The sequence below is a fragment of the Elgaria multicarinata genome, chromosome 11, assembly GCF_023053635.1.
Source record: "Elgaria multicarinata webbii isolate HBS135686 ecotype San Diego chromosome 11, rElgMul1.1.pri, whole genome shotgun sequence".
Lineage (NCBI taxonomy): Eukaryota > Metazoa > Chordata > Lepidosauria > Squamata > Anguidae > Elgaria > Elgaria multicarinata.
The window spans coordinates 19,691,598-19,719,567 of NC_086181.1; the positions used below are offsets into that span (position 1 = coordinate 19,691,598).

The 27,970-nt window shown below is 42.8% G+C and overlaps 1 protein-coding gene across 2 annotated transcripts; it reads left to right on the top strand.

Annotated features, from left to right (window-relative positions):
* Positions 1 to 50: 50 nt before the first annotated feature.
* LOC134406537 (cytosolic phospholipase A2 gamma-like) lies at positions 51 to 27,968 on the top strand. 2 transcript variants are annotated; one of them, XM_063138010.1, is made up of 15 exons: positions 51 to 254; positions 3,112 to 3,231; positions 5,069 to 5,211; positions 7,610 to 7,808; positions 8,476 to 8,584; positions 11,845 to 12,003; positions 13,335 to 13,388; positions 14,478 to 14,543; positions 16,588 to 16,713; positions 17,670 to 17,795; positions 18,437 to 18,493; positions 21,057 to 21,140; positions 22,802 to 22,956; positions 23,414 to 23,579; positions 25,874 to 27,968. In XM_063138010.1, exons 1-15 carry the CDS (start codon positions 228 to 230, stop codon positions 26,038 to 26,040), a joined length of 1,758 nt encoding a protein of 585 aa, XP_062994080.1. In that variant the 5' UTR covers positions 51 to 227; the 3' UTR covers positions 26,041 to 27,968. The 2 variants fall into 2 exon arrangements, with proteins under 2 accessions (XP_062994080.1, XP_062994081.1); XM_063138011.1 differs by lacking the exon at positions 11,845 to 12,003.
* Positions 27,969 to 27,970: the final 2 nt, after the last annotated feature.

The window sequence follows — 27,970 nt, forward strand, 5'->3', positions numbered from 1 at the left end:
CATTCAGGGCTGTCAAACAAATTAACTGTATGTGTTTGCTTGTTTCACAGAGCATTACTCACCAGACCTTATTGCTCTGGGATGAGTGAAGGAGAAAAGAGCAGCAACAAGAACTCACTGCCTGAAAGGAATTTATAATTCCAATCTTCTCCAAGTCTCCCTACTATTGCTTCCTCATTTGGAGTTTGAATTCACTGAAGTGTCTGGAAAGGAACCAGAAAGAGGACATGCTGAACAATTTCCTGGCAGGAAAGGTAACTTGATTATTTATTCATTTTTATTTCTCTTTTCTCTCTTACAATCAGCAAAGCCTATTGACATCTGCCCAAAACTAAAAGAAATATTCTTCTGCATGGCAAAGTAGGGCTGTGACTAAATGTGGGTGGACAATCACCCCTGTCATGTCCTGGTCCTTCTGAGTATCCCATTGGGCAAAGAACTATCTGGATCATCTCCTAGTAAGCAATACTCTCCAACAAAGTCTTGGTAACTGGAAGCTGTTATGATCAAGTCACTCCTTGGAGGCTTTGCCTCTTCATTGAGGGGTAGATGGGAGGCCTTCTAGGGCAGGTCTCTGACCAAGCATCTAGCACCCCTCTTCTTTTACATCACATCTCTTCAGGCACATTGGCGGCTTTGATGGGCTAACATAGTGGTCTGTTTTCTTGGTGGGGAGCAGGTTCATCTTTGAGGCATACAGGCTGTGAGGGCACAGGCTACAGATGTTCCTCTGCAGGAGTTCCCAGATTGGGCTCTGGCTCAGGTCTGGGCGTTATCTGGTGGTTTCTAGCACTCTGCCTCAAGTGCCACTTGGCTAATCAACTTGGCTGGTCTTATTATCTGAGTTGGAGTCTAATCTCAGGCTGCAGCTCAGGGTGGGGGTACTGTCTGGCAGCCCCACCTCTGGATAAGGATTTTTTTCCTGCTGCTTTGGGGCTATGGCAAGAGAATTTCCCCAGACTTAAACAGACAGTGTGGTGTAGTAGTTAGAGTGTTGGACTAGGAATCAGGAGATCTGGGATCTAGTCCCCACTCTGCCATTGAAGCTCACTGGGAGAGTCTTGGCTAGCCATGAATTCTCAGCCCAACCTACCTCATAAAGTTATTGTTGTGAGGATAAAACGGATAGGAGAAGGATTATATACACCACCTTGGGTTCCTTGAAGGAAAAAAGGCAGGATATAAATACAATAAACAAACCTTTTGGGGGTGCTGGTGGATTATTTTAACTAACTGATAAGCTGGCAAAATGTGTTTTCTACTTCTTTAAAGTTTAAAAGAATCCTAGTGTTCACTCATAGTATGAAGAATCCCTCTATGTCCGCTGGAACTGGTAGAATTTCCATGGAATGATGCTGCATGATGTATTGTAGGCATGCCATGGTATAAGTGGATGTGAGGCTTTTTTAAGTTTAAAAGAAAGGGGGATTGAAACCATTTCAGCCACCTTATAAAATATAATAAGCGCCAGTCACCTCCCTAGAGAGTTTCATGGAAAATTTCCTGCCTGCCGAAACTTTGGGGCACATTCATTCCCCCACATTAATGAATTCCTGAAAAAAAAAAGGCTTGGCCAAAGATGTTAGTCTGTCTTTAGTTGTGTCACAGATGTCTCAGACTTCCAGTATTGCAAACAGTGCCCATATTCAGAGATAACACAAAACCACACTTTGGAATTATCTAGGAGTGGATCAAAGCCATGAAGTACATTATCACCCTCCCTCTGCCCATTATCTGCTCTGATGCATTCCCACTTTCACAGCAAGCCGTAGTATCAGAGCCACATGAACTATGGGTTGTGCAAACCATAGTGTGCCCAGTTCAGATATGACAGCAAACTGGCTTGTTGTGAAAATCAGGGCATGTGAAAGAGGAAGACAGAGTGTGCAAGACTGAGATTCACTCGCATATCACCAATCCATATATCTGAGCCAGCTCAATGTGGTATGATGAAGATGAAATGCCACCATATAGACCTTGGAAACAAACATCATTGAAACAACTGTCCCATATTATGATTTTTGAAGGGAGGCCACAACTTGGCAACAAATGCCCTGCGCTCTAGTTTGCTAGTATAAGACAGATATTTCTCCCTGTCGAGAAAATGTGTGAATGGGCTGTTTTGTCTGTGCCCACCCTATTTTGATGTAAGCCCTTTCTATTAGAAATTAAGTTCTATAGCAATTTGACCCAAACTGTAGCTGAAAATATATTGAGCAACACTTGCTCAACCAACAAGAGGTGTTGACACATTAGTCAGAGTGTGAACCTCCCAGAGAGGACAGGAAGAGATTTCAAAAAGCTCCCAGTTCTTATAGAGTGTCGTTAAAGTGGCTTAATTGGCTAATAAATCACCTTAAGGGAGGAAAGCTGTGAGATCTAAACTGGCGTTAAGTCCGAAAGGTTGAATACAATTAAGTCGATGAATCCACTCAGCTTCCCTTTGAAGAAGCTATTTGTTCAAATCACGATAATTATGCTGAAGGGGAAAGATCCTGTCAATAACAAAAAACTGAAAATCGTAATATTGATGATGATACTCAATGAAATGTTGGACTAATGGTGCCTCCGTTATCCCATTTCTAAGTTTAGAACGATGTTCAATGATTCGTGCTCGTACACTCCGCATAGTTTTGCCCACATAAATCAAACGACAAGGACAGATAATGATATAAACTACCCTCTCCGTAGAACAATTAGAAGAGTAGTAACCACAAAGGAACAGATGTTCCAGGATTGCAATACCCAACTACGTATTGTTTTTCTAGTCTTAGAATTATCTGCACTCTGCACATGCATAAATGCCTTGTCTATCATTGGTTACTGTATTGCAAAACTGTATTTTGATTGGTTTATTATATGAGGAAGTTCTGTTGTTGCTTCTGAGGATGTTACCCTATAAGTATCTTAGCATTGCCTACAACTAGTGGGCAGTCCTTTAGATCCTCTAGGGTTTGCCACCTTGCAGCACTGCAGGCTGCTCATAATAAACCTTTTCCAAGATGAGAGAAATTGTGTCTTGAGAGTCTTTGACCACCACTCAGCGAGCCAAGGGAACCTGCCCTTTCGGGTTCCTCCATACTCCCCTATCAATTGTGTGTACATTTTCAGCAGGTGAAATCTGAAGTCCAAATCTTGAAAACCCTTTCAAAAGATGAACAAACAGCTACTGCTACTCGAAAAGAAGAGGTGAAGAAAGGTCTTGCCAAGCTTGGGATTCAATGTGATGTGGTAAGGATTTCATTTCTGTGTCTCCCTCAAAAAAAATCTAGAATTAATAAGAAGAATAAACAACGTTTCACAAGGTGCTACACCATATGAGAGTTTCTTGCGTCACAAATGATCACAGAAGCTTGCTCTAATTATTTCTGGAAAGATATTAGTCCAGTAAAGATGTTTACAGGAATATAGGAAGCTGCCTTATATTAGGTCAGATCATGTGTCCAACTAACTCAATGGCCCTGTTCAGACAACATGCTAAACCATGATGGTTAAGCACTTTGAGTTACAAAATATGTCTTAGAGCTCCATCACACCAGTGTTATAGCCTGCTGTCATGGTGTGTTGCATACAAAGGACTCAGATGACACCATCCATGTCCTGCCCTGATCTCACCTTTCCCCCCTCTCTTAGTGAGCTTTCCAAGTGCGGGGAAGAAACAGTTTTTCCAGCAATGCGCTCGACCCTCTACGTGTATTTTTATCCTATCATACTCAATCCGATGATCTGAGGGCGGGCAGCACTGCTGATGAAAGGGAGGGGGTATGCCAGGGGAAGGTGTCCCTGCGAACAACCAATAGATTGTAAGGGGAGGTACAAATGAGATCTGCGGGGTGGGCTGGGAAACAGTGATTCTGAGGAGGGGTGTGAAGATGAATGAAACGTAAGGCTTTCAAACGCTAAGTAAACAGAGGGAGATAATACAAGGGCAAACGTTCAGGTGTGATGGAGCTTTTAGTGTGTCGTGTGTACCATGATATAGTGTGTCACATGAACCATTCCTAACCATAAAATCATAGAATCATAGAATCAGAATAGTAGAGTTGGAAGGGGCCTATAAGGCCATGGAGTCCAACCCCCTGCTCAATGCAGGAATCCACCCTAAAGCATACTTGACAGATGATTGTCCAGCTGCCTCTTGAATGCCTTTAGTGTGGGAGAGCCCACAACCTCCCTAGGTAACTGATTCCATTGTTGTACTGCTCTAACAGTCAGGAAGTTTTTCCTGATGTCCAGTCGGAATTTGGCTTCCTGTAACTTGAGCCCGTTATTCCATGTCCTGCACTCTGGGATGATCGAGAAGAGATCCTGACCCTCCTCTGTGTGACAACCTTTCAAGTATTTGAAGAGTGTTATCATGTCTCCCCTCAATCTTCACAGCTACATAACAACGTAGCTACATAACCACGGTTTAAGTACACTCATTAACCACTTGCTTCAAAATGGTTAATAGCCAAACCATGGCTCAGCATAGGGTCTGGACAGGCCCAATATTGTCCACATTGACTGGCAGTGGCTGTGCAGGGTTTCAGTTGGGAGTCCTTTTCCAGTCTTACATGGAGATGCAGAGAATTGAATCCGAGACCTTTTGCATGCAAAGAATATGCTTTACCAATGACTTGCACCAACTCTCCATGATTTCAGACTGGAGTCATTCCAGCCATACTTGAAGATGCTGTAGACCAAACCTGGGACCTTGTGTATGCCAAGCATGATCTCTACCACTGAGCTACACCTTCCCCATGAGCTGGGCGTTTCGTGAAATCAAGTCACAGGAGTATCTGTTATGTTTTCCAGGAGAAAGATTTTGACCTGTGCACACCAGAAGTCCACTTGCACAAGCTGTTGTTTGCATATTTTCAGAGATGAATCAGAATACATGAATGGGCTTTAAATCTGTCACGTACTTCATGACCCAATAGAATTCTACATCTTCTCTGATATTGATTTAAATAGTCAAATGGCATTATGCATTGCACTCATGAATATTATGTTGTTTACTGCCTTAGAAAGGTACAACACTTTATACCCATAAGTAGAACAGAGATGTCCTCTTTTCTTCAATCAGGACAAAATCCCTAATATTGCAGTCCTGGGATCAGGAGGAGGTCTGCGGGCCATGATTGCCCTTTATGGCACACTATCAGAGCTGAAGAAATGTAACCTCTTGGACTGTATCATGTACCTGTTTGGGGTGTCCGGTTCCACCTGGTAAGTGCACGCGAACCATTAAGTGTGCATATCAATGGCAGTAGAAAGCACTAAAAGCTATCTTTAGTGGAAACTCCAGTTTGCCACTAATAAAAGCGAAGGTGCCAACAGCTGGATTTGCCATGTGACTAAATTCAGCCCATAGCAGCAGGGGGGATTCCACACATCGTACTGAGGGCGCTTCCATGCGGCCCCAAAGTGATCGTGTAACTTGCCTGGAGAAGCGACGAGGAAGAGGCATCCTTGCCGCCGCCACCCACCTACCTCCGACCCGGCTGGGTCGGAGAGCTCGGCCTCTCCATCCTGGCCGGCGAGGAAGTAGGTGGGTGGCGGCGGCGGCGGCGGCAAGGACGCTTCTTCCTCGTCGCTTCTCCAGGCAAGTTACACGATCGCTTTGGGGCCGCACTGGAGGCACATGGAAGCGCCCTCAGTACGACGTGTAGAATCCCCCCAGGTGTAATAAAAAAAGGTACAGCTGTAAATGGGTTCAAAGGGTCATGAGAGGAGGAGGGTCTAAGTCTCGAGTATCAAATCTCTTTTGGCCTGAGGACCAAATTCCATTTTGGAGAAGCTGACGGGGTCTGTATTGCAGTGGTGGGTGTAGCCAAGGGTATAAAAGGTGGGGCCAAAATGCCAGGCTAAAGCTCTTACTGCTAGTAACTAACGCCTAGGAGAGAATTTCAGAATGGGGAGGGGAAATGTACAAACAATAGATGGTTGGAGAGAGGGGGAATCCCAGAGGGCCAGATTGAGACTCCATGTGGCCAGTGTTGGTCCATGGGCCTGAGTTTCAACAGCCCTACTCTAATTCAAGTATTAAATTAAGTAAAAACTGCAGTCCCTGAACACAGTTTCACATTCATATGCAATCTAAGCACCAAGAATATATGTATTCAAAAAATGCAACAATATGGCGGCTGTTCCTTGTTCTAAATCATCTGTGTGGACCAGTTTCCTATGCAAAAGTGGCATTTTTCAGCACACCAAGGCCATCTTCTCCCCCAGAAAGAGAGCTAGTGGGCTCATCTTTACCAAGCAGGATATTCCGCTATGAAAGCGGTATATAGAAGGCAGGAGCCACACTACTGCTTTATAGTGGTATTGAAGTGCCCTGACAACTGTTGGGGCCCATTGGCATATGCCATATCCAGCTTTCATACCACTTTCATAGTACAATATCCTGCTTGGTGTAGATGAGCCCGATGTTGCAAGGCGAAAGTAATGGCTGTGTGGGAAAGCCACCTCACGGAAAAAGCTTGCCACATGGAGCAACCTCCACAACATAGCCACATTTTCAGGCAGTTATTAAATCACAAAACTCCGCTTCTCATGAACCAGTCCACATGTACATGGGGGAGGTGATTATGCCCAATGGCCCTGAACCTGATCTTTGCAGCCTGGACAGAATAGGCTCTAGTTGTGTAGAAATAGATGCATTCCAGATGGGGATGGGGCCAGTGGCTCCAATACCACTTTCTATCATGTATTTATTGAATGTGTTAGAGGAGGACTTAAATATGTCATGTTCCCTGCTAAATATGTCATGTTCCCATATCAAACCCCCAGTATCAAGATAGCACTAAGTTATAAGAAAGTAAGGCAGGTGGCTCTCAGGAGGAGGGCCTTCTCTGCTGTGGCACCCTGGTTGTGGAATGAGCTCCCTTAGGAGGTTCGCCTGGCAGCTACACTACACTATATTCTTACAGATGCCAGGTGAATACCTTTTTATTCTCTCAGCATTTTAACAGTAAACAGATTTAATTTTAACTTTGCCGTTTTTTTTTTTATTTTACATTCGTATTTCTGCACCGCTGCTGATTTTAGCCTGGTTGTGCTTTTATATTGCATTTTAGATCACGTTTTTATACTGTTTGTTTTATACTTTGAATGGTTTTAATTTTTGTGAACTGCCCAGGGAGCTTCGGCTATTGGGCCATATAAAATGCAATAAATAAATAAATAAATAAATATAAGCAAAATAGGGAATATCAATTCTCCTATGAAAGAAGTAGAACTTGACATGGGCCTTAGCTAGACCTAAGGTTTATCCCAGGGTCATCCCTGGGTCGTCCCTGCCTGCTCCCGGGATCCCCTGTGTGTCATTTACGTGAACAGGGATGACCCTGGGACAATCCTGGGATAAACCTTAGGTCTAGCTAAGGCCACGGTAGACCTCTCAGCTCAAATATCTATTATCATTGTCATTGCCAGCTGATAGAACTGTAACTTCTTTTACCATTCAGTAAAGGTTCTTGGTTCTATGTAGTGTCTGTTTATTCCAGATCTGAGAATTCTCATTTTCCTGTCAAAATGGATTCTCAAAATTTCAAATTAGAATTGTAGCTAAAATCCATTGCTATTTCCCGCAGTTTCAAACATTGTCCTATATCATTAAAAGGTGCATGTCATCCATCTACAAAGATGAAGACTGGGCAGATAAAATAGAGATCTTGGAAAAGCATCAGCGTGAAAAACTTGTCCAAGGCCGGTGGGACTTCGTGAAGGCAAAAAAGACTGCGTTAGTGGCATCTAGAAATGAACATTACTCTCTGACTGACTTCTGGGCCTACTTTATTGTTTATAAAATGCTAAAGGAGGTAGGTGAAGATAATAATAATAATAATAATGCTGTCTCTAGACCTCTATGAATCAAAAACTCAGCAAAAGTGTATGGAAAGTTTCCAGTAATTAGAAGAAATCCAGACAATAATGTCTTTCCCAAAATTCGATGATAATCTCTCATACATCATTTGATATGAGACATGCAAATCCACTTAAAACAAAAGATTTAAAATGAGATGGCAATTTTGTTTCCATCCCATGATTAAAATATGGTACGGTTACTTGGGGCCTGGGAGAAGTGAATTGACAGACAGATATACCATGTGGGCCTCAAGTGAGCCATCTATTTCTTATCTATTGCATGCAGCCCCTCCCCCTCCCAAATGGCGGGGGACCAAAAAACATTTTTATTTTCAAAGAAAATGGAATCCAGAGTTTCTACAGAGCACCCAAAGGGACAAAACTAGCTTATTTGCAAGCGATTTTTGACTTTTTGTAGCCACTCCAGGTACCATTTTGGATTATGATGATGACGACTTCTGCCATGTTTTGGTGCCAATGGGGGAGGTGGCTTGTGGGGGGACTATGGACCAAAATGGCCCCCAGCTCTCCTGAAGTTTTCTACCCCTGACCTAAGCCATCCCTGGCAGTACGGGGTGAGATTTTATTAAACCAAATCAAATACATTCATTGCTTTTTCAGCTCGATGAAACTAAATTATCTGAGCAGAAGAAATCTTGTGAGAATGGGAAAAATCCTTATCCCATCTATGCAGCAGTGGACAAGCACACATATAGTGGAAACCATGCAGGTAATTATATTGTAGTTACAATGTTTGCACACTCTCATTCCAGTTTATTTCCCAATCCAGACAGAATCCAAAGTGCCAGCCAGTTTTAAGGTGGAATCTTATGCATGTCTTGACAGAAAAAAAAGGCACACAACTCCCAGCATTCCCCAGACAGCATGCATACAATCCCGCCCCCTTAATCTATGAAACTCCAAAGAGTCTCAGACCAAGGTATTTATAGGACAAGGGAGGGACAGAAATGAGGGGGCAGCTCTTCAGTCTCTTTATTTTGCCCACCCCCTCAGAGGAAACATTAACAGGGATGCAAAAGTAATTCATTGCTTGCATTATAATGTTAGCTTATTTAATCTATTGGAACGAATTATTAGTGCTGTGCCAAGGTGTTGTTGTTGCTGTTGTTATTCTTAACAATTTGAGTGGGAGGAGGATCTAAAAAAAATCACATACAAAAATTGTGGGAAAGTGTGATCGATTTCAGAGAAATGTTCAGGCTGTGGGGCTTTGGCAGTTAATTTACTACCAGGAGCTGGGTGAGTGTATGTGTTTTCCTTCCTTTTAATTCCACATGTCATAACCCCTTGCTGTTGCAAAGGCTCTTCTCTCCTGTGTCAGTTGCTGCTGCTTCCCTTCGGAGCAAGAAGAGGACTTTGCAAGCACAGGAAGCCCTGGCTATTGGCTGGTGCCCGTGCACTTGCAAAAGCCGTTCTCCCTCCTGTTCGGCAAGGAGGTGGTTGCTACTGTTGCTCTCCTAGCGGGGCGAGTGCAACAGCCCCGCTAGGAGCATAGGGTGCAAGCATAGGGTGTCAACTCTTCCTTCTCAGGCAGGCACATGTTTGCTGACACCTTCCTCTTGTGCAAGAAGAGTATGTTGCAGTCATCCGGCACCCCTTTGCTTGCAAAGGCTCTTCCCTCCCTGCTTGGGAGGAAAGTGGCTCCAACCACTTCACTGCTTGGTCGGGGAGAGAGTTTTGCCAGCTCAAGTCATGTTGGGTTTAGGTAGCCAGTATTGCCCGCCTTGCTCTCCCGACTCTGGCAGGGAAGTAGCTGCTCCCACATCCCTCCTGAGCAGGGAGTGTGCTTTGGGGATATTGAGTTGGGAGGAGGGGAAGTGCAGTGTGGGCTCATCGACACCAAGCAGGGTATTCCACTATGAAAGCAGTATATAAAAGGCAGGAGCCACACTACTGCTTTATAGCTGTGTTGAAGTGTACTGACAACTGTTGGGGCCCACTTTCATGCCACTTCCATAGTGTTATATCCTGCTGGGTGTAGAGGTGTCATGGGCCCCAACAGTTGTCAGTGCACTTCAGTACCACTATGAAGCTCTTGCTTTTTATATACCACTTGCATACTGCTTTCGTAGCGGAATATCCTGCTTGGTGTAGATGAGCCTTCATTGTGTGAAAGAGTCTTTGCACGAAGTTCTTGAAATGGGGTATAACACTTATTTATTCTCTGTCACACCCTCTATTAGCAGCCTTGCGTGACAGGCAAAAATAGTGGAAATAGAAATTGGCGGGTTTCTAATGCTGTAAACCAGTGTTGCAAGCAGGAACAGGGAGATTTCTAAAGTTTTATGAGCTTCAAAACACGTTCCATCCCTGGTTGCAGCAACTCAGGCTCTTGACATGTGCTGCTGAGCAGAAAGCCAATTGTGAAGAGACCTGTTATGCTCTGAGTGCCAGGGAGACATTAAAAAACACAATAGGTAGAAGTCTCCTGAATCACCCCCAGGGCCGGTGCCAGACTATTTTGCTCCCTCTGCAAGGCGAGCTACTTGCACCCCCCCCAAAAAATTGCCAACTTCGATTCAGCTGTTCAAGAAAAGTTTCTGAACTATTATATTTTCCTTTTATTATGTTTTTTTCCCTTAAAACAGCCAATTTGTATAAAACTGTGAGGGCAGTACTGCACCCCTCTGAGGTCTGCGCCCTAGGCAGCTGCCTAGTTGGCCTAATGGTAGTGCCGGCCCTGATCACCCTCCAAACAGAATAAGGTAGACGGAACCCCCACCTCCCCACTCCCATTAGAAAATTCTTCAACATTCTCCCCCTCCCTGTGAAAGAGGCAGAACACACACTGTCTCTTTTGCAGAGGCCATTTTGCAAAAATAGGGAGGCAGGGCTTGTGGGAAATGCAATGCAGTTCCCCTTCCAAAATGTATGCTCCTGCGTATTTCGCAAGTGCATGCAAAAATGCAGATATTCATGGAAATAATATTCAAAAATGCATTGCTTTTTGAGAAAATTGCTAGCAAACGTGTATACTAGGCATAATTAATTGAGTTAAAATGTACGTATTAGGAGAAACGTGCACAAAAGACATAAAAAAAAAGTTCCCAAAGTTCAGGAGGAACTGAATTTTAAAAAGTGAGAATTAGAGAGGAGGCAAAATTGACAGATTTGTCCATTAGTAGACACCAAACCCCCAAGGAATTCACTCAGATTTCTGAGTATTTATGTGGATAAGTCATATTTCTAGCTACCTGCTGTTTAGGCAATTAGAGGTTGCCTAAACTCTTCCCAATTGAGAAGCTTTACTATGGGCTCAACCGACACCAAGCAGAATATTCCACTATGAAAGCTGTATATAAAAGGCAGGAGCCACACTACTGCTTTATAGTGGTATTGAAGTGCACTGCAGGATCTACACTACTGCTTTATAGTGGTACTGAAGTGCACTGACAACTGTTGGGACCCATTGACACATCTACACCAAGCTGGTATGTGTCAATGGGCCCCAACAGTTGTCAGTGCACTTCAATACTACTATAAAGCAGTACTGTGGCTTCTGCCTCTTATATACCGCTTTCATAGTGCAATATCCTGCTCGGTGTAGATGAGCCCATCCACACCAAGCAGGATATAACACTATGAAAGTGGTTTGAAAGCAGTATATGGTATGTGTCTTATGGGCCCCAACAGTTGTCAGTGCACTTCAATACCGCTATAGAGCAGTAGTGTGGCTCCTGCCTTTCATATCGCTTTCATGGTGGAATATACTGCTTGGTGTAGATGAGCCCTAAGCTTATTGAAATACTTTTAACTTCTCTCTCTCTCTCTCTCTCTCTCTCTTTTAAAAAAAGTTCTCAGATGCTTTTCCTATGTACGTCTTCTAAATTTGATTTGCATTCTGCATTTGGTGGAACTTGCTAGCAGCTCTATCCAAACGTCACTTTGTTCATTTTTCTCCTGGGCGTTCAGTTCTCATTAGTACTCTATTCTTTTATTCCACATATTCCCCTCCTATGTCTTTTCCAGGGAGCTGGTTTGAATTTACCCCACATGACGCTGGGGCCCCTGGCACAGCTGGGAATCCTGCCACAACAGCAAATATTGACATCAACCACCTTGGGAGTGAATTTAAAAATGGGAAGCTGGATGAGGAAAAGAAGGAGAGAGATGTTTGCTATCTTCAAGGTACGTCATACAAATTCTTGATTCCCAGAATACCAAATCCCAACACACACACACACACACACACACACTACTCCTAAGGGACATTGAAGGAAGAATATAGGGTGTTGTCTTATATACCAAGTCAGTGGCCCATACAACCAGTCATTTATGGATGACATTAATGTGCCCCAGTGTTAACAAAAATGAAAACAGCAAAGAGCCCTGGGACTACAGACAATGGAGAAAACTGCAATGGATACAAAGGAGTTTGCATTTCTGTGAGTCTGGCACGTGGATTCAGAAGCAGACTAGCTTTTTCCAAGTCATATAGATTCTTCTCACTTGTGGACCAGTTTTTACTTTGAGGGGGCATTTGCATAAATTCACATTTGTGCTAAGGTACATGAGCGCTACTGCACAAATGCACATTGGCACAACCGGAACAAAGTTCTCATACATCCGGGGATGGTCATCATGAGGAAATCTGGCACTTTTTCAGTTGGCTGGATTTCCATGGAGTCCCTGGCTCAGCTTGCATTTTTGAGCTGAGGCACAGGCTTTCTTCTTGAAATCCAGGGAACTTTGTTGGGGGGGGTGGGTTTCCCCCTTAAAATTGGGTGAATTTGGAATTTCAGCCATAATTTGTGCAACTTGCACTGTAATATGCTTAATTTGTGCAAATCGTCCCTGCAATTTGCACAGATTTGCGCTAAGTAAGCATATTGTAGCCACAAACAGTGCACGTTATGCAAATTATGACAGAATTTTGTATTAATTATGCAAATTGTAATTGCAATTTGCATAAATGGCAATTTAAAGAAAACAGACAAACCCCTAAATCTACAAGCTGAACTGACTTGGTTCAAATCAAGCTGGATCTGTGTGGGCCAAGCTGCTATATGCTTGATGGACTTTATACCATCGGCAGGATCTACACTACTGCTTTAAAACGGTTTATGACAGTTTTGACAACTGCTGCGGCCCACGACACACTCCATATACAGTTTTCAAAATGTTTTCTAAGTGTCATATCCTGCTTGGTGTAGATCTGGCCCTGGACAGATTCATCTGACATTCCTACATATACCCCTTAAAAAACCGGATTCCATCAGTGAGTGGATGATAGAACTAAAGATTCCTGACAATCCTTGAGACAGATGGAATAGATTTAACCACATTCCTACCTGGGGCACCTTAATTAAAGATTGAGAAAAACAGATGACCAGGGAGAAGATCTAGTGTCTATTGTAAAGTTTATAATCTCTCATATTAAAATAAAATATTGATTTTGACATTTAACTGCCATGAGGTGAAGCTCCAGCATGTAACTGTCATTTCTTCCTTATTTTCAGGTTTATGGGGAAGTGCCCTTGCAAGCGAGCAAGAAATTAAGAAGGCTATCATTGGTACTGCTCTCCTGCCCCCCAACCCCCAGGCCTATCGAGGCTAAGATCAGAGATCAGGAGAGAGTGAGGGATAAGAAGGATCCCTGCAGCTTGTCTCACTAGGAACACTAGACATGTGTGCATGGAATGAAAAGGATCCTAGGGGACTGACACTATTGGATGGAGGAGTGGGAACAATAAAGGGAAGATGGTGTCCCATTACTGTGAACTAGCAGGGGTCACGTTTATACACAAACAGGCTTTTGCGCACACATGATATCCCTGGATGAAAATCCCAAGACACAAATAGTCAGTGCTGTCAATTTTCATCACTTTCCTGTTGGGTGGGGAGACTGATACTAGCGGCATGTCTACATGGGGTGATATCCAGGGGATCGTCCCTGCGCATCCACATGATGCACAGGGCATCCCGGAAGCAGGGAGGGATGATCCCTCCCTTGCCCCAGGATATCGCCCTACCCTTTAATTCCGACATGTCGGAAGCTGTCGCAGTTTGTCCCAGCTCCTTGTGAGTAACAGCGAGGAGCTGAGCATGGGGCACAGAGCTCTTCAGGAACTCTGTGTCCATCGAGGGTGGGGTGGGGGGAGTGGGAGTGATTCTCTTTTTTTAAAAAAAAATACTTACCTTTTCAAAGGAGAGCTCAAGTGCTCATCTTGATTAAAAAAAAAAAATCCAAAATGGTGGGCGCGACATTCTCCATCCTCCCGGGATGTCTCATGCTGCGTGTAGACTGAGGGGGAGGATCTCATGATCATCCTACCGCAAGATCATCCACCCCTCTCATCTAGCCTTGCACTAGGTGCCTTCTTTGTTCCTCAAAATAGGTGAGTTTCACCTGACCATGCCACTTTCTTCGGATTTCCAAGAAAATCCTTGGAATGCCACTACATCACAGGAGATACTTCAGGTGGACAGTGGTTGACTGGTGATCATGGCATTGTCTTTTGTCATATTTAGGCAAAATTAGAGGGAAAATTCAACACCCTGAACACAATATTGGTATTTCCTTGGTTGGTTGGTTGTTTTGAATCAGTATATTGTTAGCTATGTGAGAAAGTAGGCTCTTATGTATGCATTTATCTTTTAAGGTGCTTTGCTGGATTTTCTAAAAAAAGACAGAGAATCATATTTTTCTTCTAAATCAGAAGACTTAGGTAAGTCACAATAGTGGGAGATTTTAATATCACTCCTCTATCCTGCCCCCATCTTATTATTATTATTATTATTATTATTATTATTATTATTATTATTTTATTTATATAGCACCATCAGTGTACATGGTGCTGTACAGAGTAAAACAGTAAATAGCAAGACCCTGCCGCATAGGCTTACAATCTAATAAAATCATAGTAAAACAATAAGGAGGGGACGAGAATGCAAACAGGTACAGGGTAGGGTAAGCAGGCACAGGGTAGGGTAAAACTAACAGTAGAAAGTAACAGTAGAAGTCTGCACAACATCAAGTTTTAAAAGCTTTAGGAAAAAGAAAAGTTTTTAGTTGAGCTTTAAAAGCTGCGGTTGAACTTTTTACATCTTCTGAGATACCTTGATCATTTTCATAAACTCTCAGACACTTTGGAAGTTTCCTATAAGCCAGCAGCATTTCTCTCTGGTACACACCACAGAAGCCCCAGAGTGTGAACAGCTCCTTGTGGAAGCGTAGCTCAAATATGTTCTAAAGCATTGGCCCAAGGCTAATACGTATCTCAAGAGATGGAATTCAGCAGATTCAACTAAGCCATTGGCCAAAAGAGCCATCACCCAACAAGCCCAAAACTTTGTCAAACATTGCTGGGGTAACTACGTAAAGGGTTCCAGAGACCTGTTCATATGTTAGCCATGTGTAGGGCTACTACATGGAGAAGATGAAGTGGGATCCCTAGATGATACTCACTTGTTGCATGAATCCTAGGAAATTTATGGCAGAAAATTATATGGTTCGGTGTCTCAGTTCTGGGGTAGTTCATTGGAGAGGTGACTAAGTATTGTCACCAGCCATGCTCCTCCTTATCCTTAGAATAGTTGATTTTTATTCTACTAATTAAGGCACTTTCCTTACTGCCTTCAAGTCTCAGTTCATCAAAACCACATCGTTTCAAGAAGCAACCTAGCCAGATCTTGCTTAAACCTCTTATGTCATTTGACATCTCTTACATCAATAATTTAGAATTTGCAAATTTGAGGTTATGCTGGTGATAAGAATATTGCAGATTTTAGAGTAAGAAGGGTATAGTCACTTCCACGGAGAGAGAGCTCACCTCAAAAGAAGTATGTTTCCCCTGTCAGGAAACACATTGAATGGTAAAGTGTAAAACCTGTTGTATCCTCCTATAGAACACAAAATACCATCCTAATTTTCTAATCTGTAGATGCTCAAGAAATGCTCTTATGGGGGATTTTCATCCATCGTTCAAGGCAAATAATGAAAAGGAGGCCATCCTCACCCCAAAGTTTCAGTGTGTAGGTGGGGAAATTTGAACAAAATGGCCACTGTAGATGGTTCATTTTGAATAAGGTTGGGGATGGATGACTCCATTATTTCAGTATTTCCTACATTCAGTAAAAACAAACACTCACCTTCTTCCTGCCCCCAAAGATCAGGGATGGGCAACATGTGGCCCTCTAGATATTTCAGCCTTAAACCCCCATCAGCTCTAGCTAACATGCCCAATGATGAAGGATGATGGGAGCTGTAGGCCAAGATATCAGGAAGGCCATAAGGTGCCCACCCCTGCTATATACCATGAAATTTAGGAATTTTCATTCATTCTTATTTTTAAAAATGAACCAAAATGAAATTCTCACCTCCTTGCTTCAGCAATTCAATAGGTACAGGTATTCCCACCATTCCCAGGTACAGCTATGATCCAAAGAGGACCATTTTGCACTTGCTCCCATATAGCTTTAAAGATAAGGTGTCAGGGGGGAAAAGATGGCAGATTCAGCACCACAAACACAGGGAACTTTACGAACTAAGCACTCAAAGCCCTGGGCCCACATTCATTTTTTAAAAAGAACTCAGTCCTTTTCATCTTAAATATGAAAACATGTGCAAATATTGATAAAAATATGATCAGAAATGAACAAATTTTTCACTACTACTACTACTACTACTAATAAATTTATACCCCACCTATCTACAAAATACCATAGGTGACAGATTTGTAACCTTTTTTCCTGCTGTATTTTAATCTCAAGGTTTCAAGAGCCTTAATCTACTCAGCTGGGCTTATCAGTATGTTCTGGAGCTGCAGCTGTGTGCGTTAGATGTTTCAGCAACATCAGCAGAGCGATTTTTTGATCTTCTAGAAAACCTTTTGAAAAGTAAGTGAACTTTGGGCAATGGGTTTCTTTCCTTCCTGGAAGCAGTATGGTCCCGTAAGGATGTGCTACCAAACAGGCTGCTGTTGGTAACAACATTCCCCAAGGCTGATTTAGGATTGCTGCAATAATCTGGAAGCAGGGGAGGGCCAATGGGAGCTCTAGGATTCCTTACCAGCTGGGTTTTTGGGGGTGTTGCATCAACTATACTGAGCCTGCTCATCACTAGTCTGTCATTGTGTTTAGCAACAATCAACATATTATTAAGTGTGCCAGAGAACAATAAGCTTGAAGCCTCCATTAATACATCTGACCCCACATATATGCCAATTTTATGAGGGCTGTTAACCAAATAAAGAAGCCTTAGTTTATTAATTGTATAAAGCCCATCTACACGAAGGGGTAAGAGGGTTCCTCATAGGGAGGGAGTTTTGGGGCCACCCCTAGTTTCCTCCGGAGTACTTATTCCAAGCAGCCCCAAGAAATGTGTCTCTGTTGAAATGCTAGAACACTGATTTGAAAAACTGCATCAGGGATGCAGTTGGGATGGGGGCCAGGAGCTCATCACCCACAGGGGGGCTTTCCTGAGGGTTCCCTGTAGAAGGTGTGCTTTTGTCTCCAACTCCCTGTTCACATGGTGACACCTCCTCAAGTAATTCCCTAGCCATACCTCAAAGAAATATTGCTTGCTTTGTTGGGACCTGCTTTGAAGAACTGCCTAGATTGGTGAATTGCTGAATCCAAGCCATGAACAATTTTGCAGTAAATTGCTCAAGCAGGAGTGTAGATCCTGACTTTTATATACTGCTTCATACTGTTTTCACAGTTGAATATCCTGCTTGGTGTAGATGAGCCCTCTGTTTTCCTTCCTGTTTCATCCTTACTTTTCATTTCTTTATCTTTGCTGTCTTGTTTTATATCTTGCATTAATCCACCTTGCCTTGTGATCTTTTATGAAGTCCACAGAACCAGTAAAAGTTATAAGGTCCTTCGAGAGATGCGTCAGAACTGGTCATGCGCCGATACAAAAACAAGAGAGGAAGGATGTAAGAATCTATGGGATGCTCTGAACAAGGATTTTGGAGGCAAGTACCATGGTGGCTATTTCTTGTCTTCTAGCAACTGTCCCTCCTGAATGTTTCCAGGCCTATATCAGGGCATCAGTTCTTGGCAGCCTCTCCCTTTATTCTTTTTCTATCACTCCTTTTTTCCTCTATAACTCCTTCTAATAGTGAGTGCTAACACCACGGCACCCAAAATGGGGCGAAGAAGAAGAAGAAGAAGAAGAAGAAGAAGAAGAAGAAGAAGAAGAAGAAGAAGAAGAAGAAGAAACAGCAGCAGCAGCAGCAGCAACATCAAGCACAAAACTCTGAGATTGAATGAAATAGGACTTACTTTGGAGAAAACATATTGGCTTCACACAACTCCCTAACCCACACTTAGTAGTTGAGTGTAGGTTGTTGTTGAAGTGTGGGTTGTTGTGTTGTCTGAATGCAGCATGTTTTCCCCAGGGTGGGTTATCATGTTGTCTGAGCACAGCACACTTTCTGCAGGGTGGCTTGTTAACCACCCTGAACAAGCCAACAAACCATGGGTGCTCAAGGTGGCTTGTTTGAGAAAAATAAGCCGCACTGCATTCCTTCAGCAAATGGGCTGCGTTCAGTCAACACGAGTTGCCTGTTTAGGTGTTTTGTATTTCTCAGTCTGCTATTTTTCTTTCCCTTAGTACCAGAAGAAATATACATACCGGATATCCCTTTCAGCCCTTTACAAGGAATTAAAGGCAAGTAACAGAATACCAATATTATCCTCATATTGCCTTTGTCTCCATCCAGTGCTATATAGCAGATAAAAAGTTGGATCACAGTTGTCTGAATTCAATTCCCACTTTGGGCACGGACTCCTTTAATTTGATCCAAAGAACCATGAGGAAAATAGAAATGGTGAGCCAAATTGGGGGAGGGGGGCATTTTGTTTGTTTGTTTGCAGGGGAGAAGCAATAGAAAGTTCCCTAAAATATGGAGTGGGGTTTGACTTAACTTTCATTAGACAAGGTGGAAAATAGGATGTTATTTTCTAAAGTTTGCCCTTTTAAAATAGCCTCACAAGCTGCCAGTCAACAGTTGGCAAGGCTTTGTGGACACGGCAGCCTCCCAAGCCTGGCTGGGTTTCCTCTTCCTGGGTATCACTTCCTTGAGGCACAGGAAGAGGAAACAGAATCAAACTCAGGATACTGCAGCCCCCTATGGTCTCCATAAACACTGAGTTCTGGCCACATTTCTTCTTCCTCTGCCAGCTACAAAAGGAAAACGTTTTCCTCTGGAGATCTGGCTGGCAGTAGGAAGAGGAAATATAGCTATTGTGTTCCTGTGGTATCAACAGTCCCAGAGTCTTGGCTACAGTACCTCTTCTTGTGCATCCTCATTCACACATTTATGTGATCTTGCATGTGTACAGGTACAATGATGAGCATGGGACTCAGTGGACCTTTGCCAGATTGATCATATTTAGACACTATACTATAACGGAAGTGGGGAATAGCTACTTCTAAGTGGAGGGAAAAAAGCTGAAACAACAATTCAAATCTAAAATTTTAATGAGGGAGCACCCACCAGGTGATCACCGAGCCACTGTCGACCCCTGTCCATGCGAGCTGCAGGACCATTTACAGCCACCATTTATGCAATGTTAATTTCCAAAAATACCCGAGCCACCTCTTTTGTACAAAATGGTGGCTTGCTAGGATGAGGTGTTGTTGTTGGGCGCTCATGGACCACGTCGGTGCTTGTGAACGGTCCAGTAAGTGGCGGGGTGGCTTGGCAATCAGATTCTGGGATGCTGAGCAGGGTGGGGAGTCTGGTGGATTCCACCCTCCGGTCAAACTTCCGAGACATCCCCAATTGTAATGTATGTTCCATAAAAAAGAAAAAAATGCTTAGTTAGTATGCCAACCAGTTAGCACATAGACCAGTATATTAATTCTAGGGATATCTGTTGCGTGGGAATACGACCCTTTGGGGCCTGTTAGATTCCATGTTGCCCATGGTTTGACATGCCCTTGTGAACTGATCTGGGGATCTGTCTCTGAAATCTTTGGTGTTTGTTGGTCATCGTCCCCAGCACCTTCTGGGTTGGGAGGAAAAAGCCCCAACCAACTTCCTGAATTTTGGGGATGGACCTGGGTTGGATATGGGTTGGGGGAACCATGTTGCCACCATCACACAACCATTCCTCCCTCCCCCCTGGTGCTGACACTGGCAGGGACACAGAAAGCATATTGCGGTAGTGGCAAAAGTGTGACAGTGGAGGGGTCAAGGTGAACACTCCCCCCTCTGGTGCTGCACATTCCACCATGGTGGGGCACTCTCTCTGTCCCTGCCACTGGGAGGGTGTGAGGAAAGTGTTCCCCTGCCCAACCTTCCGTCACTGTGCAAAGGCAGGAAATCCACCAGCTGGCCCAATTTGCTGCAGCTAGCTGGTAGATGTTGGGGCCAGAGTTCAGGGGGCCAAGCTGGATGAAAGCTCGCCAAAATCCCCCCCCCCTGAATGCATTCCTCCAACATACCTAATTAATACTGATAGGCCTAGCTTCCTGGATTAATATGCAGTTTGGAACACATATACCTTTTGGACTACATGCTTCTCCATATTTTGCAGTGCAGTTCTTGGCTCAGAAATGGCACAGAAATAACCTATATTAGGGGGAGTTGCATATAAAAAATAAATGTGGACTTTCATGTGTGTTTGCAGAAGAGTGTGGAATGAGGAAATTGGATGGAACACGTTTATGACTTAATACATGAGAAACTGTCAAAGACCAGAAACAGACTGATTCATCCATTCCTAATTTTAACGTCATTTTATCTTGGTGGATTTAAATTGGCTTAGGGTGCAGTCCTATGCATGTTTAGACATAAGCCCTAAAACTCCCAGCATTCCTCAGCCAGCATGGTTTGATTCGACTTAGGTCATTTTATCAAGATATATTTTTTGTTTTATTTTGTTCAGTAAAACACTGCACAAAAGGAATCTTAATACAATCATGTATGCACTATCATAAGAGTGCATTTCTAACATTTGCACATTGATGACATAGAGTGAAAAAGTGCAAGTGACATGAAGGAACTGAAGGTTATGAAGAACTGCACATGCTGAAATCTGGGAATTAACCATTCATTTTAGAAATTCTTATAGATAAGATGCAATTCATGAGGTACAGAACGACACTACTCAAGAGTATTATATTGCAGATGGAAGATCTAAATTTTAGAAGCAGAAACGGATTTCAGGTTTTGATTTTGAAATTCTTCCCTCTCATTCTTATCTCTGAATGTCGTTTCTTTTAGATTGGATCAGACACGTCCACAAGACCAATGTAAACATTCTGACATGGACATGGGGAACCACGAGTAACTTCTTACACAACTGCCGTAAGCTTACCTTGCCACTTAATGTTACTTTTTAAATGGATAGTTCATGTGAATATTTAGGGGCTTGAACTGCATGTTACCATAGGGATGCATGGGGATGCCTCCAAATCAGGATGGAGCAAGAATCTGATTCAGGGATACTCAACTATGCAAGCACCCCTGACTGAGTTGCCTTGAGCAGAATGAAACAACTTCTGCAATGTTCTTTCTAGATCCCTCCCCAAAGCTCTGTGACTGAAAATAAACAGGAGAGACCTGAGAAAGTCATTATCTCATTGGAAGCATAACTGTTGATGACAAGCTGCAACCCCTTCTTTGTCTCTCCACCCTTCCATTGATAGTAGGAATGAATGGGCTCACCTCCACCTGTTGTCAGCAGCTTCTCGACATACTGCTGCCGTCAGCTGCTCCAGGCTTGGTGCCACACAAGCTTCTTGAAGCCTCATTGAGTGCCCAATGAGGTTGTGCACCCACTGACGGCTCCCTTACGAGCCTCCATTTGGCACAAAATGGCAGCTCGGGAATATCTTGAAAGAGCATGTTGCATGGGGGCACACAATTCTTTGTCTCTCAGGCTAAAAGTCCTAATTTAACTGCACAAGCTTGCTCTCAGAAGGTTGTTTGTTCTGCTCTAACATTGCTTCTGATTGGTCCCCAAAATCTCCTAAATTCTGGACAATGGCTACCAGGAAATAAGTCTCCAAAAATATTCTCATGGGTGATCTACAATTTAACCTCAGGATATGCAGACTGGGCTAGACCCTGGGAAAACATCCCCTCTGCACTCTAATATGCTTGGGCCCAGGCTACCTGGTTCTAGGGGTGCAAAAGAATATCATTTGGTCCATATTTTTAAGCAAACTGATTTAGGGAGAAGCGCGAGGACCCCTCGCTTTGTGCGCGCTCCAGGGATTGACTCTGTCCCGCGTCCACGTTAGTAAATATTGAGAATAAAAAGGTGCAGAACTTTTTTTAAAATAAATAAATAAGGAGAGACAAATCAGGCGCTCCGCTGGACATCTATATTCTATAAAGGCGAATGAGGAGCCCTCAAGCAAGGGAAGACATGTTTGTTCAGGGCAAAGTGAGTCAAGGGCAGCCATATTTGCTTCGGCCAAGAGTCCTTTTCACTTATAAGGAGGCTTCGCTGCCTCGCGCGGCTTCAGTGTATTTTTTGTGACGTTTTGAAAACTGTATATGCAGTGTGTCCTGGGCCCCAACAGTTGTCAAAACTGTTATAAAGTGCTTTAAAGCAGTAGTGTAGATCCCCCCTTGATGTGCACTTCAAATGCTAGTAAGGAGATTGAAATACAGTTATACGTCAGATTCTGCACTTTCCAGATTTTGCCATGCAGTTCCGTTTGCACAAAAGTGGCATACAAAATAAATGTATAGGGAAAGTTACAAATGCAAATGCAGATATTATGGGAAGGTACATACACAAAAATGCAATAAGGCATGAAAAATAAATAAATGTGACTTTATGTGTGCTTTTTTAAAAAAGAAAAGAAAAAAGCTGAGAATGATGCAGAAATTGGACAGAACAGACTTAGGAATGGATAGATGCAAAAACGAACACAGAGCAGATATTGACTGATCTGTACATTCCTGGTAGGTTCAAGCACCTTTATGTTTAAGTTCTGTTTCATTCGTGTTGTTAGCTGGTGTTGTAGTCCCTGAGCTGAAAACGAAAGAGGTTGTCTCCCTCATTGATGCTGGTCTGGCCATCAACACTGCTTACCCTCTTGTCCTCCATCCTGAAAGACATGTAAAGCTGATCCTTTCCTTTGACTTCAGCGCTGGAGATCCTTTTGAGGTAGGGAATGCATTGAATTCAAGGGGTTGGCACACTGGGTTTGAATATGTTTTGTGACCTTTCTTGGCCTATGTATCAACAGCAGTTGAACATCAATGGGATGTTGAAGAAATGGTGTGACCAGGCTGGCTGAGGCTGATGGGTCTTGTAGTCCAAATCATACGGAGGACTCCAGCTTGCCTATGCATGCCCTATTTCTCCTTCCCACTGTAGCATTATCCCAAATTCCCAAGGGGTTAGAGTGGCATGGGAAGTAGCTTCTCACAGGACATTGATCTTCTGACCTCAATAGAGAAGTGGAAGAAGGAGCAATGCTGCTCTACTTCACGTGCTGCTGAGATAATGTCAGAAGTGACCCTAAATACAACATAGGAAGTGCGTCCTTTCCATTATTTTCCCCCCATGTGGATTTGGTAAGTCCATCAACTTCAGGATTTTCTGTTTTCTTTTGGTGCAGACAGTTAAAAAAGCTGCCGAATACTTTAAAACTCGTGGAATCAAGTTTCCCAAGATCGATGAGAGTCAACTGCAGGACAAAGACAATCCGTCCAATTGCTATATCTTCAGAGGAGATGACCTAACTGTCATGCATTTCCCACTGTTCAACACAGTCAACTGTCAAGGTAACTTAGGAATTGCAGGGCTTGGAGAGGTGTCCAGTGCCCCATCTGGTCATGTTTCCTAGCATCAGTTCCAGTTGTTACAGCCTGATGATATGGACAAGATGTTTGAATCAGTCCATCCCACTGACCCTTGCCCATCTTGGCTAATACAATAATAATATAATACAATCTAGCAGAGTTGGATTGGCTGGGTGGGTCCAGGGGGTGGTAAATGCCTCACTTTGTCAGGGAGTGGTGCCTGCTGCCTTGGAAGAGGCTGTAGTGTACCATCTCCTGAAGAGGACCTCCCTGGACCCAGAGGCATGTGAGAACTATTGCCCCTTTGCCAATATCTCCTTTGAGAGCAAGGTGCTTGAGCATGTGGTGGCTGGGCAGCTTCAGACGTTCTTGGAAGAAATAGATTATTTGGACCCATTTCAGTCTGATTTCAGGCCAGGGCACGGCACTGAAACAGCCTTGGTTGCTTTGACCAATGACCTACTCCGGGTGAAAGACGTGGGGAGTGCTACCCTGTTGATCTTCCTGGATCTCTCGGCAGCTTTTGATACCATTGTTCATGGTATCTTGCTGGATTGGCTCTGCGAGATAGGAGTAGGAGGCACTGTGTTACAGTGGTTCTGCTCCTACTTCCAGGGCCAATTCAAGACCGTTGTATTGGGCGATTCCTGTTCCACCCCATGGCTACTGAGCTGTGGGGTGCCACAGGGTTCTATTCCAGTCCCCATGCTATTCAACATCTATATGAAGTTGCTGGGAGAGGTCATTCGGGATTTTGGGGTTGGGTGCCGTCAGTATGCTAATGATACTCAGCTCTATTTCTCCTTTTTGTCAGAGTCAGCTAGGGCAGTGAAAGTGCTGGATCAGTGCCTGGAGGCTGTAATGGGCTGGATGAGGGCTAATAAACTGAAGCTGAATCTTGATAAGATAAAAGATCTGTTGGTTGGTGGTTCCTGAATCTGGGAATTGGCTAAGTGACCTGTTCTGGATGGAGTTATGCTCCCTCTGAAGGAGCAGGTACATAGCTTGGGAGTACTCCTAGATCCTTGTTACTGGAGGCCCAGGTGGACTCTGTGGCCCAGAGTACTTGGGGTCAGCTTTGGCTGATCCACAAGCTAGGCCCTTTCCTGGCCAGGGATAACCTAGCCACAGTAATACATGCATTGGTAACTTCCCAATTAGACTACTGCAATCCACTCAAAGTGGGGCTGCCCTTGAAGACAACTCAGAAGTTGCAGCTAGTGCAAAATGCAGCAGCTAGATTGCTGACTGGAAATCTCATAGAGACAACACCAATTTTAAAGGAATTGCACTCACTGCCAATACATTTCCGGATGGAATTCAAGGTGTTGGTATGGCGTTTAAAACCCTAAATAGATTGGGACCTTGATACTTGAGGGAGCACCTCTCCTTATATCTGCCTGGCCAAGACCTGAGATCTGTCAGAGGAGCCCTTCTATGTGCCTCACCAACATGGGATATATGCCATGGTGGTACATGGGAGAGGGTTTTCTCTGTTGTGGCACCCTGGCTGTGGAATGCCCTCCCCCTGGGGGCCTGACTGGCACTGGCACTGGTTTCATTTCAGTGCAAGGTTAAGACATGGCTTTTTAACAAAGCCTTTGATGGCTAAATCCACCAGCCTGCACAGTGTCTTGTTTTAATTGGATTTTTACTGTTTTACAGTTTCATATTGGCTTTAACATATTAATGGCTTAAATTGTTTTAGAATTGTATATTTATTGATCTATTTTATATGTATGATTTTATCTATACACTGCCCTGAGATCCCTTGTGATATAGGGCGGGATATAAATAAATAAATAAATAAATAAATAAGAAAGATGCCCTTATATTGCCACATGTCACCTCAAGATATGACATTGTCAAATTATAGCCATTAAATTAGGGGGAGCCTAATGTCTTAATGGAATTTAGGTTTGGGTGAAATCTAGTGTGTCTGAGCACAGAGAACATGGGTTGGATCCAGATTTAAGTGGTCTTCTGCATCCCCTCCTTCCCATAGCAGCATGTGAAAATGTTACGCAGAGAGTGCAAACTACCCATAGTTCACAGCTTTGAAATGACATTGCTATTCATAGTCTACTAGTGTGAGCAGTGTAAGCTGTGAGCTCGCATGAAATTATGGTTTCCCTTCTGTGGGATGAAAATAGTTGTCACTTGTGAGTAAACAAGACTTACTTCCAAGTAAACATGCATAGAATTGAATGGTGAATATGATGTTTACAGTCTTAATGGATGTTTTATATTAACCCAGCCTTCTGCTTCATTTTCAGATAAAATTGCTGAATACCACAAGACATTTTCAACCTTCAAGTTGAGCTATTCTGATGCTGAAATTGAAAAGCTATTAAATGCAGCAAAAATGAATGTGGCAACTGTTAAGGAAAGGGTTTTGGAGGAAATCAAGAACATTGTGGGTCCTCATTCACAAAGAGCTTGAGCCAATTCCTCCATTTTAAGATTTGTTTGAGGGGCAGCAATCTCACTGCCTCTCTCCACACATTCAGTGTAATTTCTGAATTGTGTAAGCAGTAAATAGCTTGTTCAGATTATGAAATTTTGAACCACATCCAATGAGTGATTTATAGCATACTTATTACTGGTCACTCACATATGTTATCAGGTCCTTTTGACAATGCCGTCTGCCTCCTGCACATCTCTCGCTTCTTTTGTCAGTTTTAGGACCACAAAATAAACTGATTTTAATCTGATCTTCTGAAGTTGTGCTTTAATATGCCCACTAGAGGGCCTTGAAATCTACAGGCCGTGTGATTGCTGGTCTCTTCTCTGTAAAAAGTGCTCATTTGAAAAGCGGAAGAGAACCAGCAAGAGAGCCCATGATAACTAATCACTTTTGGCCATACATGTCTGTATGCATTGATGTGGATAAATGTAACGTTTGCAACAAATATAATGTATAGGTCACATGAAGCTTTCATAAACTGCAAGGCTGGGGGAAAAGGGGGGGTTTACTGAAAGCAATGTTCCATAGGATTCCAGAGCTTTTTTTCTGGAAAAAAGCCCTCATAGAAAGAAGGGGGGAAGAATACCAAAGAATAAATAATGGATAAATAAAACAAAGTCACCGCTTATGAGCAGAGTTGTGGATGTTTTACTTGTCAGTCTGGGCTCTGCTAGCGGGAAGGAACCAATAGATCCTAGGGTGGCCATGATGAACAAGGATGGATGACAGCAGTGGAAAAATCCGGGGTCATGTGCAATTAGGGATACTAGAGGAATCTGCAATGGAATGAAATGAGTTTGGATATCTATGAATTCGAGCTGTGAATTCCCCAGTAGAAAAGTTTTTCCTGTGTTGCACAGATTCTGTGGACTTGTGGACCATTTGTTTTTACTTTTACTTTCATGCAAATTTGATCATAGAAAAAATATTTACAATTAAAAAAAACCTAGGTTAAAATGTGCATTTACCACATAGGATGAAAATTCATATGTGGGGAGGGAAATTGGGCATTTGCAAATTTCTGCAGATACAAATTTGCTCAATTTCGGGGCTTTAGAACAAAATCCAATTTAATCGATGATTAGATGACAGAATAAAAGGCACATGGCTATCCACAAAGTGCTGTCGGAACATAATTTACAAAATATTGTACATCCCTTGCGCATCCACTGAGGAAGCCAGAAAAGCTGCTTGTGACTGTAAGTCAGTGACCATTTTTGTTGATGCAAAAAATGTGTAAGTTTAGCATTTGTTCCTAACAAGAATCATCAGCATCATTGGAGAAGATGGAATGTGCTTATGAAGGAAGGAAAAGACAATGAAAGAAGCATTGGTGACCTTTCCTTTGAATAGATTTTGGCACTTATATTACTTATATGTTAGAATAATCTGTGTCCACCCACAACTCACTTGCCAAAGTGACATGAATGATGACAATAACTAAAAACAATGCAAATGATAAAAAGATACAGCCTAGTATTTGATTTACATAAAAGAAAAACTCATTCAGAGGGCCAAAACAGACATTAATTTCAATCCATAAAACACTCTCTCTCTAGCTTTGTAAAGCTATCTTAAATTCCTGTTTTTGGTAATATTTTAAGGAATTATAAGTATTTAGTACTCTTAGTAGAAGTACATATTTCTTAATCTTTCTTTCTTTCATTGGTAGCTATGGGCTTTTATTATGATAAATTTCATTCCAAAATGCTAGGGAGTCTGAAAAGCTAGGAAACATATTATGGGCTGGAGGGAATTCTATGCTTAGGGTTATTATTCAAATTGCTTTGCAATTATTATGCCATATGTTAAATATTATGCCTGTTTGTTCCTGTATTATAAATGTTTTTGCATGAAAAATTTGCATGAGAATTTTGCATCAATAAATGGTTTAATTCATTCTAGT